Here is a 14,540-nt window from a genome sequence, read left to right as displayed (position 1 = left end):
GGCAAAAGGAGAGGCAGATCAGAAAGCGAAAGAGTAATAAGAAAAGAGAGGGAAGAATCTAATAGTTGTTCTCCTCAAGCAGGGACCGGGCCGGTTTTGCCTTGTGGAACGACGGCGAGGAAGAAGAAAAAGAAGAAGAGAAAAGGAAAAGCCGGCGAAGGAGCAGGAACTGTCTATATAGTATATGTATAGACCCGCAAAAAGGAGCGCCAGGCTGTAGATGCTGCAGTATATATGTAATGTAAGTGTATATATATCAGACAGAAGATTGGGAAAACAAGGTGCGATCCCAGCTCGATGGATGGCGATGGCAGGCCACAACTCCACGCCGCGCGAACCAAACGCAGGTTCGTTCAATGCAGCAGCTTATCTGGCGTGTCTCGGCCCAAAGAAAGCTTTTAACAAGAAGACCCAAGAAAAGAGAACCAAGAAAAGAAGACCAAGGAAGAGCCGGCTGTCCGTTATATTATTAGACTGCGCCAGTAGCTAGCTCGCCCGGCCACGCCGCCTCGCTCGCCTGGGATAGTTATCACGAAGCCGAAGCGAAAGAAGGCAATGGAGAGGGAGAGAGAGAGGAGAAAAGAACTCGAAAATCCTTCTTGGTGGCTTCGGGTCTCTTTTTACCTCTCCCCTTTGGTTGGCATGCATGCAATCAGTCGGCTCTTGGTCTTTCTTCAGCTTAGCTAGTGGGCTAGTTGCCTTAGTCCTTGCGGCGTTGCTGGTTTGCTGGTCCCCCAAACGTCATCGGTCCCAGCAGGCGAAGGGCCGGAGTCAGGGATACCTCTGGCCACCGCGCTGTGGCTGCCTGGCCGCGAGTACCTGGTACCTGCAGGGCGAGGCCGTCTCGCTTAGCTACATGGAAGCACCGGCAGAGGCTGCGGAGCCACAGGAGCCAGCGAGGAGCCAGAGAGGAGCCAGCTGGAGAATCCTTCCTTTTTTTTTTTTTCCCATCTTCATATCACGGCTGTTATTTTCTGAGCTGTAGCGTGTCGAGGGTAGATTAACTGGAGCTCGAGGCGCTGCGCAAGGGTATATCAGTCGACTTATGCAGATCTCCTGCACTCCCAGGGTCTCACAGATCACAGGCATAAAAGTGACTAGTAGGAAAAAGTGATGAGGAAAGACAAGAAAAAAAAAAGGCAAAAAGGCAAAAAGGAGAAAAAAGCTCCTAGCCAGGATCGAACTGACGTCGTCGGAATCAAAATCCGATGTGCTACCACTACACCATAGAAGCATAGCTAGTGGGAGTCCCGGGATTGAGTGCTAGAAGAGAGTCCTGGGTAGTTGGATATCAGATAGCAGATAAAAGGGACAGGAGATGATGAAGGGGAAGCAGAGGAAGGAGAGTAGTTAAGCAGAAGAGTAAGATAGTGGAAAGAGTACTTGGGTAGGTGAATAGGTGAAAGTGGTAGTCTATTTTACCCTGGTTACCGGTGATGTACAGGACTGCAGACATGACAGTAGCAAGCCGTTACTTGCCCATACCAAAAGACAGACAGACACAAGACAGAAGACAAGACAGAAGACAAGGAAATCGTTTCGTCTATACTATATTTACAAGGCTCCAAGGTCCTTCAGCTTGGAGATGAGGCCGTCGACGTCCTCGACTTTGCTGCCACCCTGTCTCGTCGGTGGTTCTATCACAGTCATAGTTAGCTAGGATCCATACACGGAGAAAGTAATCGAATAGTAGACATACCCGTAACTTTGACAGTGTTCAGCCGTCGAGACTCGTCCAGTCCAAAGTCCGCAAGCGTCGCCTTCTCAATAGGCTTCTTCTTCGCCTTCATCAGGTTCGGCAGCGTCGCAAACTTGGGCGTGTTCAGCCGCAGGTCCGTCGTGATAATCATCGGCAGCTTCGACTCCAGCGTCTCAACACCCCCGTCCACCTCCCTCGTCACCTCCACCGTTCCCTCGCCGTCCTTGACAGTCACTTTGCTCGCCTGCGTAGCCTGCGACCAGCCCAGCAGCCCAGCCAGCATCTGGCCCGTCTGGCCATGGTCGCCGTCAATAGCCTGCTTGCCCAAGAAGACTAGGTTGATCTTCTCCTTTTCCACGACCCCCTTCAGCATCTTGGCGACTGTCAGCGGCTCCAGGCCAGAGTAGAATCCCTCCTTGGCCTCGGGTACCTCGACGTGCATTGCTCGGTCGGCGCCCAGGGCCAGCGCGGTTCGAAGGACGTCGACGGTCTTGGGCCCGCCGGCGGAGACGGCCAGTACCTCGGAGACCTTCATGGGCGACTTGCTGTCTTTTCGCAGGCGGGAGGCTTCTTCCATCGAGAGCTCGTCGAAGGGGTTCATCGCTTGTCGCATGCCCGTGATGTCGACGCTGGTCTGTGACTTGCCGATGCGGGGTTTGAGCTGCTGTCAGTTAGCATCTGCATTGAATCTTCATTGACCGTCTTGGTCGAATAGAACGTGGAATGAGAGTATCAAGTGGTGTCTCTTTGAGGTATCGTCAAGCTCAAGGGGGGTGATATGCAGCTTCACCGGCCCTCGTGGTCACCTCGGCAGGAACAGGATGGGCACTCACGGTGTAGTCGAGCACCCGCTTGACGGGCACTAATATCCTCAATGCGCTGGCCATTGTGAAATGTGTCTCTGATCTCGTCTGTCCTTGACCCGAGAAAAGCTCTTCTCAACTCTCGTCCAGGGCGTGTATAATAATAATAAGATGGGTTATCTCGACAGCCAAGTTGTCGTTTTGCGTTGCTTTGCCTGCCACGAAAAAAAGGGCCGAGCAGGGTCGTCTGTGCCAAGCCGCGGTTCTTTTCGGACGGCGAGGCCGAACGTCGGCTCTGGGCGCCTCATCGTCAACACTGAAGTCTACTACTACTACTAAGTAGTTATTCAACAGTTGATATTCTAGCTATCCTATCCACTAGTGTAGTTAACTACCACGTCTCCTGCTTGTATCGCCCGACCTTCTCCATGTCTATCAGGTACTTCTCCGCCATCTGTCTGCTCTCTGCGGAATCGCCCAGTGGAGCCTGGAAGGCCTCTATCAGCGCCTCCCGAACAGCCTGGGGCATCCGGCCAGACGAGCCACACACAAACACCGACCCTCCCTTCTCGTGCAGCAGCTCATAGAACATCGAGGAGTTCTCCCGCAGCGCATCTTGAACATAGTACTTCTTCTTCTGGTCTCGCGAAAAGGCCGTGATCACCCTCAAGTTGAGCTGGGCCTTGAGCTCTTCCCACTCACCTTCAAAGAAGTAATCTGCTGCCTTGTTGCGCCCACCGTACAGCAGTATCACAGGCCCAAGAGTCAAGGGCTGCTCGTCTGGACCGCGGTTCTGGTTCTTCTTGTACTCCTCGGCCATCGCCGCTTTTTCCCACAGCAGTGACCGTATTGGAGCAACGCCTGTTCCGGGACCAATTAACACAGATGGGTCAGAGAGCTGTTTGGCTGAAGAATGGAGTCCCCCCTTTTGCACCTGCACTTTCAGCGTGCTTCCAGGCTGCAAAGCAGCTAGATACCGCGTACAAACCCCTTGGCGGATCCTCTTGATCACAGTCTGGTACTTGACAATGGCAACCAGCAGCTCAAAGCGTGTACCCCCACGCGCCGAGGTCTTGAGCTTGCCGCCACTTGCCAGACTGAACTGTCTTCCTCGAAGCACCGGCAGAACGGAGCAGACCGATGGCCATGGAATCTTAACGGTATCAAACTCAGCCAAGACCTCCAGTATGCTTCGTCTCGGCCGGGTGGTATAGTCGTAGAACTCATCTATGTACTCTGGATTCGTGAACTCTAAAAGTCGCTCTTTGTGCATCTCGTCACTTGTGAAATGGGCAATCTGACTGAAAAATGACCGTCTGGGAATGGCCATGATGTCTAGATAGTCGGTAAGAAGCGTGCGGAGAGTGAAACCAGGTGAACCAAGCAAGAAGGGAATTGACGGTGCAGAGACCGAGGCTGACGCAAGGGAGCCATCGCCAGTCACAAACTGTAGAGGTATATCGGCTTGTTCTTCCCAGCCCATCAGTGATATAAGTCTATCTACATCCTGGGGGAAATTCCGAGGAGTGATGTGGAGTATATCCCCCGGTGCATAGTTTATTGACTCCGAGGCAGTTAGAACCAAATGTCGAACATCCTGCCAGTGGTCTGACGGCGTCATTCGAGTGTTGTCTGTAAGTGTTGCCGAAATGGACCCTGGGAGTGGGCGGGTATCATGATCCGGAGAATTGGCCTCCTTGGCTCTAGACGGTTGCTTTGGTCTAGTATCCCCATCTTCGTCCTTCAAGTCATAATGGTCTAGAATCCATTTGGGTGGTAGACGGAAATCATCAGGAATAGGATGTTGTCCTTCCTTCAGAGGGAACTTGTCAAGAAGATGCTTCCGCAAGTCCAGAGACCAGGGCAAAAAGGTCCCTTCAAGCCTAGTTCCCTGTTAGCCAGCATATATATTGTTAAAAAAAAGCAGATATGCATACCCCTCTGGATGCTGCTCATCTGCTTCCCCGCGCGGATATAGCTCGCTTGCTCCTAGTTGTAGTAGCCGCCTATACAGTTTCCTGGACGCCCAGTTGAACCTGATATCAAATTAGTTAGCCATCGACCAGTCTCACACACACAACAAAAAAAAAAAAAATAAAATAAAATAAAAAGCCATACTTTGGATAGGAGCTATCCCCCAGCCCAAAGAGAACAAAGCTGACCCCTTGCAGGAACGTAGGAGGCAGTCTTTTCAGGAGCAGCGATCTCCAGAACTTGCGCCCATTGGCAGGGAAATCTCCTTGTCCGGTAGTCGGCACTACAAAGACAGTAAACCGGTAGCCATACAAGTCCCTCTACATCAACAAACCCTTCGTCAGCTACATTATCCAGCCACAACAAAGGGCCATAGAGAATCAACAACTTACAGGCTGCAGGGCATCAAGCTCAGCTACTCTTGTCCTGAAGTACAGCCGCTCCGTCAGCCGGCCGATCTCCTCTGCCGCATCCTGGGAGTTGCCCGTCTCTGAGCCATAGGCGATCAAAGCCGTTCGGAGAGAGCTATCTTTCTCCACGGTCGCCATTGAAACAGTCAAAGAGCCCTCCTTGTCTCCTCCAGCTCATCGTGTGCAGTCTCTCAAGGGGGACTGGATTAAAAAATACTCTAAACAATGACTCTTTCTTCGCTTTTGTGCCGCAAAAAAAAGAGAAAAAAGTCATGACATCACCAGAACCGCCAAGCGCCCCTTGTTTTCGTTTCCCCTGGCAGAAGCATCAACACGGTCAAACAGCTGCATCCGTTGATCTCCCACCACAGGCTGCTTCAGGAGAACAATGCTGATAGAGGATGACTTTGTACATATACCAATACAAGGAAATGATGGTCCGCTTACGGAGGGCAAGCAAGTCTGTTTCTTTCTCTCCAATGGATAACAATATACCCTCCTCAGACTGCCCTTTTCTCCTCTGGACAATTACTGAGAATTACACCTTGATGAGCACTGGGAGATACCTGTCAAGATGAAGCTCACTATAAATACCCTTTGCCTTCTAGGACATGGAGCTCCTCAGCCTATACCGATATTTTCTTTCCACAAAGATCTAGTTATACCAAAGCAGCCGAGATCTTCATCTCTCAATTCTATATATAAAAAAAATGGCACAGTGTGAAATGAAAAAGAGCCTATTAATATCGGATACGATGCCTGGCAGGGCCTTGGGGATGCCGTTGTACCAGGAGAAGACGGCGTCACCCCGCGCTATGCGATGGAGTATTTCATCGACAGTATCTGCTGGGGAAGAGTCATCGAAAAATGCTATTACCTCCGCCAGGGCGTATACTGTTTTCTCTCTGAGGTACATACATCTGGAGAAACGAGCCATATTCGCAAGATAACCTTCGAGGATGGCGTGCAATGGGTTATTCGGCTTCGTCTTCCAAATCCCACTACAGGGGAGGAGGACATCGGTGTCCGGACGTGCTACGAATCGCTGAAATATCTCAGGTACACGGGTCCTTTTTTTTTTTTTTTTTTTTTTTTTTTTTTTTTTTTTTTTTTTTTTTTTTCCATTGTGGTAGAAAATGCTGACCCAAGGATTATAGAGATGAGACGACGGTACCCGTTCCAGAGGCCTATTATTGTGACGCCTCGCTGAGCAACGCAATAGGCGCACCGTATATATTAATGGACTATATACACGGCACGACAGCCGAAAAACTCAGGAAGAACCTGGGATACCGCGAAAATGAATTTGGGTCAGTCGACGAAAATATAAACTTCAAAAGAGGCCTTGCTATGATACAGGTGGAACTGGCAAGCAAGAAGTTCAACCGTATAGGCCGCCCTCGCCCAGCTCCCCAGGGAGGGTATTATGTCGCATCTACACCTACAGAGGCAGCCCATGATACAAGTGGTGCGTTTTACAGGCGTTTAACCTCAAATCTCCTCCGCGAGGCAAGGATGAGTGGCAGAACAGTCGCTCAGGACCTGACGCTTAGTATCCCAGCTCTATTTGAACAGCTCATTGCTCGATGGTCAACGCACCGAGGCCCCTTTGGCGTGGCACTTACCAGTCTAGGTGCTCATAATGTGTTAGTGGACGAAAATTTCAGGGTTCAGGCCGTTATTCATCCCGAAGGGTTGATGGCAGTACCTCGCGAAATACAGGCCCAGATGCCTTTGTCCATGGGCCTGCAGACTTCCCCTCCTCGCTCCCGTGCGGAATCAGTGGCACAGATGACGACTCTAATGGAGGAGATGGAGAGAGCCAAGTCATATGTGTCTTACCTGAAAGAAGCAGATCGCATTAAATATGCCGGCGTTAGACGGGATGCTGATGACGCTCCTCTGTACACGGCAGTGCTAGGCCCGGCAGCCCTTATATATCAGGGGCTGGTTGAATTCAAAAACTTCCGGGAAAACGTCGACCGCAGGTGGCTGACTGCGTATGCTCATTATTCGCAAGACTTCAAATAGCCGTGACTTGTTTGTTCCTGGCCAGATGTATTTCCTAAGCAGTTCTATCATTTTCAAGGACACGGTGGATGAGATTTAACCAGTTTAGCCTTCATGCGGCAGAAGAACCCATTGTAGAAACAGCTTAATTGAAATTAATCCAAATATGACTATTTTTTGTTCGCTCCTTGCTTTTGGTCCGCTAAATCGTAAAAATGGGTATCATGTCCAAAAAAATATGCAAAAAGGGAATAACGAAGGGAGAGAATAAAAGGAGGGAATGGGTGTCAGTAGACGTCGTTATCATCTCCACCACCTTCATCGAACCCGTCACCGAGCTCATCACCTCCGTCAAAGTATTGCTCAGCATTATAATCACCTCCCATCTCTTCCTCATCTTCTTCGAAATCATCGTCCACTATCTCGTCTTCAGCATCTTCATCGTCGTCGTCCAGTGCGTCTTCACCCTCACGAACACCTGTTCGTCGTCTGCCGCCCGCATCAGACCCTTCATCATCTTCGTCGCCTTGGTTCCGTTTCTTCCGCCGGCCCTCGTCCTCCTCGTCCTCATCCTCATCCTCCTCGAACCCTCGCTTCTGCGTGGCCTTGGAGAATCCTCCACCATTCGCAAATGTTCCCGGTAGCCCAACATATTTCGGATCGAGTGTTGACCATAGCTCCTTGGGGAAGAAGTTCATCTCTGCAATATCGTTAGACTCTCTTCTATTGTTTTGTTCCTCGAACTATATCAAGCGATGCGGGGCGAGGAGAGTATTACCAAATGGCACTGCACTTAATTTCGGTAAAGTTCTCGATTTTTTCATATATCTCTGCCCATAAGACGCCATGCCCTGGAAAGGGTCAAACTGTGCTCGGGCTGGGACACCTTTCTTGCCGTATGACGGTTGGGATGCAAGGACAGTGTAAAACGGCCCATCGTGGATTTTCTCCCGCAATTGACGATAGAGTTGTACTCTTGATATTTCTGCATCGGTAAATTGAGCTGGGACAGGTACGGTATATTTCTGCCAAAATTAATTGAGTCACGTTAGCAGGTGCATGGGACGAATCCAATCATATATCAAAGAGAATTGATGTATTACGGGAAATAATGGTGTTGGCGAGGTGTCTACTTCCCCACCCCCCTCAGACTTCCAGGCAAACTCGGCTCCGGGTGCCTTCTTATTGCGTGCAGCTCGAGACATCGTTGAGCCATGCAAAAGGCGCACACGCTTGAGTTGTTTGAGGGCCGAAGTTGTCGAAGTTTGTATAATTTTTGACAGCTTTGAGCCTCAAAATGGTCACGTGATATGATTTTGGCCAAACAGACAGACAACGATGGCTTCTCATCCGTTCTTATCAACATGATATAATTATAATGATAACGAAATATGGGGAAGGAATAGGAGTAAATCTATCACAACTTGAGACCTAGAATTAAATATATACATATACACTACAACAGGCGCAGACATGAGGATCCTCTTATAGTTCGAGGGCTTCAATTCTGCTTCCAATTTGGTTCGGAGCACCCATGGGTCCTTCTGCCACCCTCCGCTTCAAGGTTCGTTTAATATCATCGAGGCTTCCGGTAGAACTCTCCATTTTCTGAACAGCTGACTGGAGCGCGACAAGGGCATCATACTTTGCGGTAGCAATCCGCCATACAGCACTCTCGGTATCTCCAGCTCCTCCGGCAACGAAATTAGCATAGGATGGGGGCTGCTTAAAAAGGTATGGTAGAACAACAGTCAGGGCTGGTGGAACAAGTAACGCCCATGCTCCACTAACAGGGAGATTCCCTTGAGAGGAGGGACCAAGTTGGCTGACTACAGCCTCCGTTGGAAGTGTAAACCGACCAGAGGTCAATGTACGTGCATCTTCAGCCGATGAGAGAACAGTCCAATTGGCTGTCACAACACTCTTTATCAAGTTTATAGACGCTATTGCTGTCTCTTGCATAGCTATTATCTCCGCAGCTTCGACGATGTTGGACCAGAAACCTGGGTGGCTGTTTAAATACTGAAAATAGAGGATTCTTGAGGCCGCTGCCTCAGCTCGGGAGCTGGTAGGGTTTGGGCCTTTGCTAATGGCCTGGTCAATATCCATCGCGTCTCCAGAGGGAGGTGGCCCATGAAATATCTTCCCCAAACACATCAGGGTCTCAATGTGTAAGGGCTTTGAAGGAATAGCGAGTAGCGGATTCAGGCCTCGTTTGCCAGATTCAACTAACATTACTCGTGGAAGTGAGGCCAAGATATCGAGATCTCCCACAGGTACGGGCCCATGGGCCCACTGAGCGGATGGTATTTTGAATCCTTCCAGTATGCGAGAGCACAGCCGATCCAGCTGTGTCTGGGGTTCTTGTAGTAGGTGGTTTGGATAGAGAGCTGCATAGGCAGAAACATATGCCATCACAGGGGCGGCAAGGAAGCTTGCAGTGGAAGGGTCAAGGGTAGAGGGATCCAAGTAGTAATTGATTACCTTCCTATGTAGGGCATTTGTGATAAGGAATTCTAGAGATGGAGATGAGAATGAGGGGATTGAGCTGGATGTCTTGCTGGGGCTGTAATGTAGTCCGGGAGCATTGATTTCAAGCAGCTGTCGGAAAAATTGTAGGAGAGTCATATGGAGTAAGAGGTCACTCGTATCGACCATCTGAAGCGCGGCGAAGCTCAGCAAGCTCTCGCTCTGGAAGGTAGATTCAACATCAGCGAAGTGTGAGCTCGATATAGCATTCCAGTTGACAGACCCAACTTTGACAACAAACTCCATCAATCTCCCCTGAGCAACTGTCTTTTGTCGAGCACTGATCTGTCCATCTTGTCCTACGGTACGCAAGGAACATATCGAAAAGAGGAGCCTATAGATAGTTTTATCCGCAAATATCCTCTGCCACATTGGCCCATTCTGTAGAGATTCATTCTTGGGTCCTCCGTTCGCGTTATTTGAAACTAAGTGGTCCGCCTCTAGTAGAGACCAGAGTACATCAAAAGCGGCCTGCGATACTCCAGAGTCATCGGTCGACAGCCATAGCTCTACAATAGACCTGACCAAATCTGCATTTTGAGCAACTTCAGCAACATGGTTTGGAGACTCGCTTGCCTTTACAACTAGGCAAAGTACAAGGGTATTGATTGCGGGAGAGCCGGCCCTGATTCCAGAAACGAAATCGATACGGGGATCAATTGACTGAAGCTCTGAAAAGCTTAGGTACTGTGCCACCTTTGTTGCTAGGGTTGCGACGGGACTTGGGTCCTCCTGTAGCACCGGAAGGACGCGGGATATCAGGATGATCAGCTTCTTGGAGAGGCCATGGTCCGTCTGGGCTACCACCTCGGCTCCTAGCTTGTCAATGAGGTGAACATCGAGGGGGGTCGACGGGTCCGCAAGGATCTGCTCTAGGTTGTTTGTCACCTGGTCGAAGGATAGCGGCCTGCTCATGGCGTCCGTCCGCTGCTGCTGTGCTATCAGTATGTCTGCAATGCCGGGATGTTGTCGACGTTGTCGTCGTTTCGTCACTTTCGACAGCCTCGACCCCACAAAGTCAAACAGGCCAAACGCCAAGACTTTGCTTATCGAGCTCTATTTTATCTTCTATCAACGATCAACTTCAACACCAAACAAAAGGCTAAAAGGTAACAACTATCTACTACAAGATCAAGCTTGATTGACGCCGCTTTACTTTATATATCGACTGGTGGGAGTCCCAAGACGCCATGGCAGAGGCATCTAACACTCTGATATCCTCCAAATCCTCACACTCCAGTCTCCACGCCTTGCTACATCCCCTCGTCCTACTCAATATCTCCGATCACATCACACGGCATGCAGTTCGACAGCAGAAGGGATTGATAGTAGGTGCCATACTCGGACAGCAGAATGGAAGGTCCATTACTCTAGAGCACGTATTCGACTGCAACCTGGTCACCTCCCCCAGTGGAGAAGTGCTCCTACACCAGGAGTTCTTTAATGAGCGATTACAGCAGTGTAAGCTCCCGTTTAAGCTGATAATGGTATCTTATATACACGAGTGCATTTTCTTACTTTAATGATAGTTAAGGATGTGCACAAGTCACCAGCTCTAGACCTGGTTGGCTGGTTTACCGTCACGCCTCCGTCCGGACCTCTACAGTCGCAGGTTTCCATTCACGAGCAGATACTCCGCGATTATAACGAAGCTGCGATTCTCCTTGCATTCCACTCCTCAGATGTTGAAAATACATCTTCAACGGTTGGGAAACTTCCCATATCCGTATACGAATCGGTTTATGAAGAGGATACTGCCGATGACGGCGACCGACCCATGCAAGGAGATGACCAACAGCGAACTTTGGCGTTGAAGTTTAGGCCTGTTCCATATTCCATCGAGACAGGAGAAGCTGAAATGATAAGCGTTGATTCAATTGCTACCGGGGGTGGCAATGCAACTGCAATCCTAGATAAAGAGCCAAGTAAGACAAAGACCGAGACTCAGACTCAGGATAAAGAGAAACGACAGAAGCTATCAGAACCTGCGGAAGATCTCGTTCTTTCCCCCGAGGATGAGGATTGTAAGTAAATATACTTACATGCCATGCCATGAAAAAGTACTAACATTAATGCAGTAATTGCAAATCTTACAACAAGACTGAGTGCTGTCAAAACATTACAGTCTCGCATACATCTCATAAAATGCTATCTTCAGTCGATCGCAGAAGACTTGAGCGCTGATACTTCCATGGCACAACAATCTACTCCCAAGCCAACGCTTTCTCACTCCCTCCTTCGCAGTATCTACTGCGTCATCTCCCACCTTGCCCTGCTGAGCCCAGAGAATTCGAATGCGTTTTCAATAGAGTCCCTAGCTCAAGCAAATGACGTTCTGCTTACCGCTTTGCTGGGTTCCATGGGCCAGAACATTTCTCAGATGCGGGAATTAGGAAAGAAATTTGCTGTCTCTGAATTAACGGCCCGCAACATTGTCAAGGAATCTCAACTTTCTAGTCGCATGGGTGGGGATTTGTTTCATACCTAGACCGGTAATACCTGGGGACTGGAAGTCGGAAACAAATGCTTCATCAGAGAGTTATAGGGCTTATTCAAACGTCATCCAAATAAATGATAAATGATAAAAATGATACGATTGCAAGGATGCCATATGATATGGAGCTTTGACCGGAGTTGAACCTGCATTCCCGCTGCTGTATAGAAAACTACACCGAACATAGAAAACAACAGACGTGGATGCAATAACAGCCCACATCTCGGAAGTAATAAAACCAAGCCATATAGGTCAATATAGTAAATTTAGCATTTTCCTCCTTTGTGAAAAGGGCTTATTTTATCCCCTGTAACCGCCCCCTGATGTAAACACCGTTTAAAGCCAGTCAAAAATTGCCGGTAGAGATGAGTATGGAAACAGCAAGAGGAAATAAGGAAAATGGTAAGAAGGAAGATTGGTAGTTGGTGGTAGGTTAATTTCAGCTAGGGTAAACCCGGCGCCATCCGGCCGGAGTATGCGTGAGAAAGGGGATAAAAGAAAACCTGTAGTTATGCAAGGCATGGAGGAAAGTAAGGATAGCAATGAAATATCGGAAAAAAACAGATAGATGTTTTATCTCATCGTCTACCTCTCCAGGGGCCGTCTCTCCAGCTACTTCCCCAATCTCCTCGCCCACCACGCCCACCTCCCCTTCCCCTACCGCCGCGCCGAGAGCCGTACTCTGGACCTTGAACGACGAACTGATCAGTGTCCTCGAAGGTGTACCTGAACATCTCATCGCCACCTCGTTTGGATACTGGGCCAGCCCTGGCCAGATCGTCAAACTGATCGAGGCGTCTGTCTGACACCTCCCGAGGCACAGGGAGATAGTACAACTTCGGTTTTGCGACGGTAGAAAGAAACCTATCATCAAGAGCTTTGAAACCGTGTTCTGGCATCTTGCTACCAGATGGGCCTATCTGTTGACTTCCCTGACGACCTCCAGGGCCCATTCTATCTGCTCGAGGGCCCGTTGGTGGTTCTCGTCCTTGGCCAGAATCATAGGGACGAGGTGGTCCACTGGTTATTGACGAGGCCTCTTGGAGCCTTGCTTTTATACCATCCTCGGTCTCGTCATAGGTAACTTCCCAGCGAGGACCTCCACGGCCACTGTTTCCGGGCGCCTCTTCAATTTCTATCCATTCTTTCACTTTCTCTTCTGGGATGAAGTCGGCCCATAGTGGTTTGCGGGTGCGCTCTTCTGGCCAGATAGCGTCGTGCAAGGCGGCTCGAACCCGAGAAGCAGCTGCAATGCTTGTAAAGCTGGCGAAACAGTGGGTTTTGATGGAGTCCAGGAAGAAATCAACAATAACGTCAGGGTCTGGGGAAGAATTTGGCGGCACAGCCAGCGAGCAGAGGTGTCGTTTCAATGCTGCGGGCTGCAAGGGCCGCATGAAGTCACGGATATATAGAGCGGTGGTAGCTGGGTGTAAAGCAGGAGACACCATACGGTCATCACCTTCAGCAGGAGGAGGTGACTCGGGACGCAAGGGGGCCCCATTCGTGGCAGGAAATAGATCCTTGAACCTCGCGTCACCAACCGGTTTCCTTTGAGCATGAGGTTTTTCATTTCTATCCGAAGGTTCCTCATGACCTGGTGCTTGGGTTTCTACCCGATCCTTAGACTCATCCTCTTCGGTCTCTTGCTTCGGTTCCGGCGCAGGTGGTGTGCCCTCTTTCATTTCCACATCCGTGTCTCGAGCTGGCGGTTCAGCAATCGCCGGTGCCGCAGCGGGCGCCTCTTGCTCTTCCTTGCGCTCCTCGGCTTTAATCTCTTCCTGTGTTGACCGAGATTGTTGCCGCTCCTCCTCGAGTCTCGCTTTCTTCAATGCGATACTCCTCGGGGAAGGAGGAGGAGTCTGACTTCGCCGCTTCCGTTTCCTCGACTCATCCGTATCTTCCTTTATAGCTTCGACATCCGTGGACGGCGTTTTATTCACGCTTTCGTCTTTAACTGGCTCTTGGACAGGCTCTTGCACAGGCTCTTGCGCAGGCTCCGGCGCAGGCTCTGGGGCAGGCTCTTTAACGGGTTCTGGTTCGGGTGCTGGAGCAGCCTGCGCGGGAGTAACATCTTCCACTGCCAACTCCGTCACTGGAGCAGGCACAGTCTCTGCTACCGCAGGTTTCGGCGTAGGTACAGGTGCTTGGGCGACAGGAGGAGCCGACACTGGTTCAATAAGCTGTGAAATGCTAGTAACCTTTTGTGCAGGAACAGGCGCAGGAGCTGGCTCCGGTACAACGGTCCGCTGTACTTCGGTGGTCAAGATCTGTTGCGCAGGAGGCTCCTCTACCGGTTTCGATGGCAATTGCGCTGCTTGGGGCACCGGAGCTTGAGGAGGTTCGGGTGGTGTTTCTTGATATGCTGCGTTTGTCGGCTGCTGTGCCAGCGCTGGTGCTGGCTCAACTGGCTCGGCTGGTGTCTCAGACGAGGTACCAGCGCGCTCATTGTCGTCTTGAATAAGCCGGTCGATGAAGTTCTGCTTCACTCGCAGTCCCGTCTGGGGGATTCCACGCTTCTTCAACTCAGCCTTCAGGTCGGTGACCTTCAAGCTTCCATAGTCCATCACGGCTGCAGTTATGACGCGACTGGCAAGGGCACAGGGATAACGAAAAAGAGGACT

At 50.2% G+C, this 14,540-nt stretch overlaps 7 protein-coding genes and 1 non-coding gene across 8 annotated transcripts; 2 read left to right on the top strand and 6 right to left on the bottom strand.

The window, feature by feature from the left end:
- Positions 1 to 1,163: 1,163 nt before the first annotated feature.
- Positions 1,164 to 1,234, bottom strand: ARB_04042. Its single transcript has one exon. It is a non-coding gene; the product is annotated as a tRNA-Gln (tRNA).
- A 320-nt stretch (positions 1,235 to 1,554) lies between these two features.
- Positions 1,555 to 2,300, bottom strand: ARB_04041 (uncharacterized protein; the record flags this gene model as incomplete). The annotated part of the gene is made up of 2 exons (XM_003017119.1): positions 1,555 to 1,637; positions 1,700 to 2,300. 2 exons carry the CDS (start codon positions 2,298 to 2,300, stop codon positions 1,555 to 1,557), a joined length of 684 nt encoding a protein of 227 aa, XP_003017165.1.
- Positions 2,301 to 2,893: 593 nt separating this feature from the next.
- ARB_04040 (uncharacterized protein) lies at positions 2,894 to 5,024 on the bottom strand (the record flags this gene model as incomplete). Its single annotated transcript, XM_003017118.1, has 4 exons — positions 2,894 to 4,385; positions 4,440 to 4,508; positions 4,621 to 4,796; positions 4,869 to 5,024. The coding sequence occupies 4 exons, from the start codon at positions 5,022 to 5,024 to the stop codon at positions 2,894 to 2,896; spliced, it is 1,893 nt and encodes a 630-aa protein (XP_003017164.1).
- A 682-nt stretch (positions 5,025 to 5,706) lies between these two features.
- On the top strand, positions 5,707 to 6,996 carry ARB_04039 (uncharacterized protein; the record flags this gene model as incomplete). Its single annotated transcript, XM_003017117.1, has 3 exons — positions 5,707 to 5,945; positions 6,044 to 6,886; positions 6,918 to 6,996. 3 exons carry the CDS (start codon positions 5,707 to 5,709, stop codon positions 6,994 to 6,996), a joined length of 1,161 nt encoding a protein of 386 aa, XP_003017163.1.
- Positions 6,997 to 7,183: 187 nt separating this feature from the next.
- Positions 7,184 to 7,594, bottom strand: ARB_04038 (uncharacterized protein; the record flags this gene model as incomplete). Its single annotated transcript, XM_003017116.1, has 1 exon — positions 7,184 to 7,594. The coding sequence occupies one exon, from the start codon at positions 7,592 to 7,594 to the stop codon at positions 7,184 to 7,186; it is 411 nt and encodes a 136-aa protein (XP_003017162.1).
- A 787-nt stretch (positions 7,595 to 8,381) lies between these two features.
- Positions 8,382 to 10,340, bottom strand: ARB_04037 (uncharacterized protein; the record flags this gene model as incomplete). The annotated part of the gene is made up of 1 exon (XM_003017115.1): positions 8,382 to 10,340. One exon carries the CDS (start codon positions 10,338 to 10,340, stop codon positions 8,382 to 8,384), a length of 1,959 nt encoding a protein of 652 aa, XP_003017161.1.
- A 275-nt stretch (positions 10,341 to 10,615) lies between these two features.
- Positions 10,616 to 11,913, top strand: ARB_04036 (COP9 signalosome subunit 6 (CsnF), putative; the record flags this gene model as incomplete). The annotated part of the gene is made up of 3 exons (XM_003017114.1): positions 10,616 to 10,886; positions 10,955 to 11,449; positions 11,504 to 11,913. The coding sequence occupies 3 exons, from the start codon at positions 10,616 to 10,618 to the stop codon at positions 11,911 to 11,913; spliced, it is 1,176 nt and encodes a 391-aa protein (XP_003017160.1).
- A 445-nt stretch (positions 11,914 to 12,358) lies between these two features.
- On the bottom strand, positions 12,359 to 14,483 carry ARB_04035 (SAP domain protein; the record flags this gene model as incomplete). Its single annotated transcript, XM_003017113.1, has 2 exons — positions 12,359 to 12,531; positions 12,581 to 14,483. The coding sequence occupies 2 exons, from the start codon at positions 14,481 to 14,483 to the stop codon at positions 12,359 to 12,361; spliced, it is 2,076 nt and encodes a 691-aa protein (XP_003017159.1).
- Between the last annotated feature and the right edge of the window lie 57 nt (positions 14,484 to 14,540).

This window comes from Trichophyton benhamiae, assembly GCF_000151125.1.
Source record: "Trichophyton benhamiae CBS 112371 chromosome Unknown contig01293.0, whole genome shotgun sequence".
Taxonomy (NCBI): domain Eukaryota; kingdom Fungi; phylum Ascomycota; class Eurotiomycetes; order Onygenales; family Arthrodermataceae; genus Trichophyton; species Trichophyton benhamiae.
This window is presented reverse-complemented; position numbering and strand designations above follow the sequence as displayed.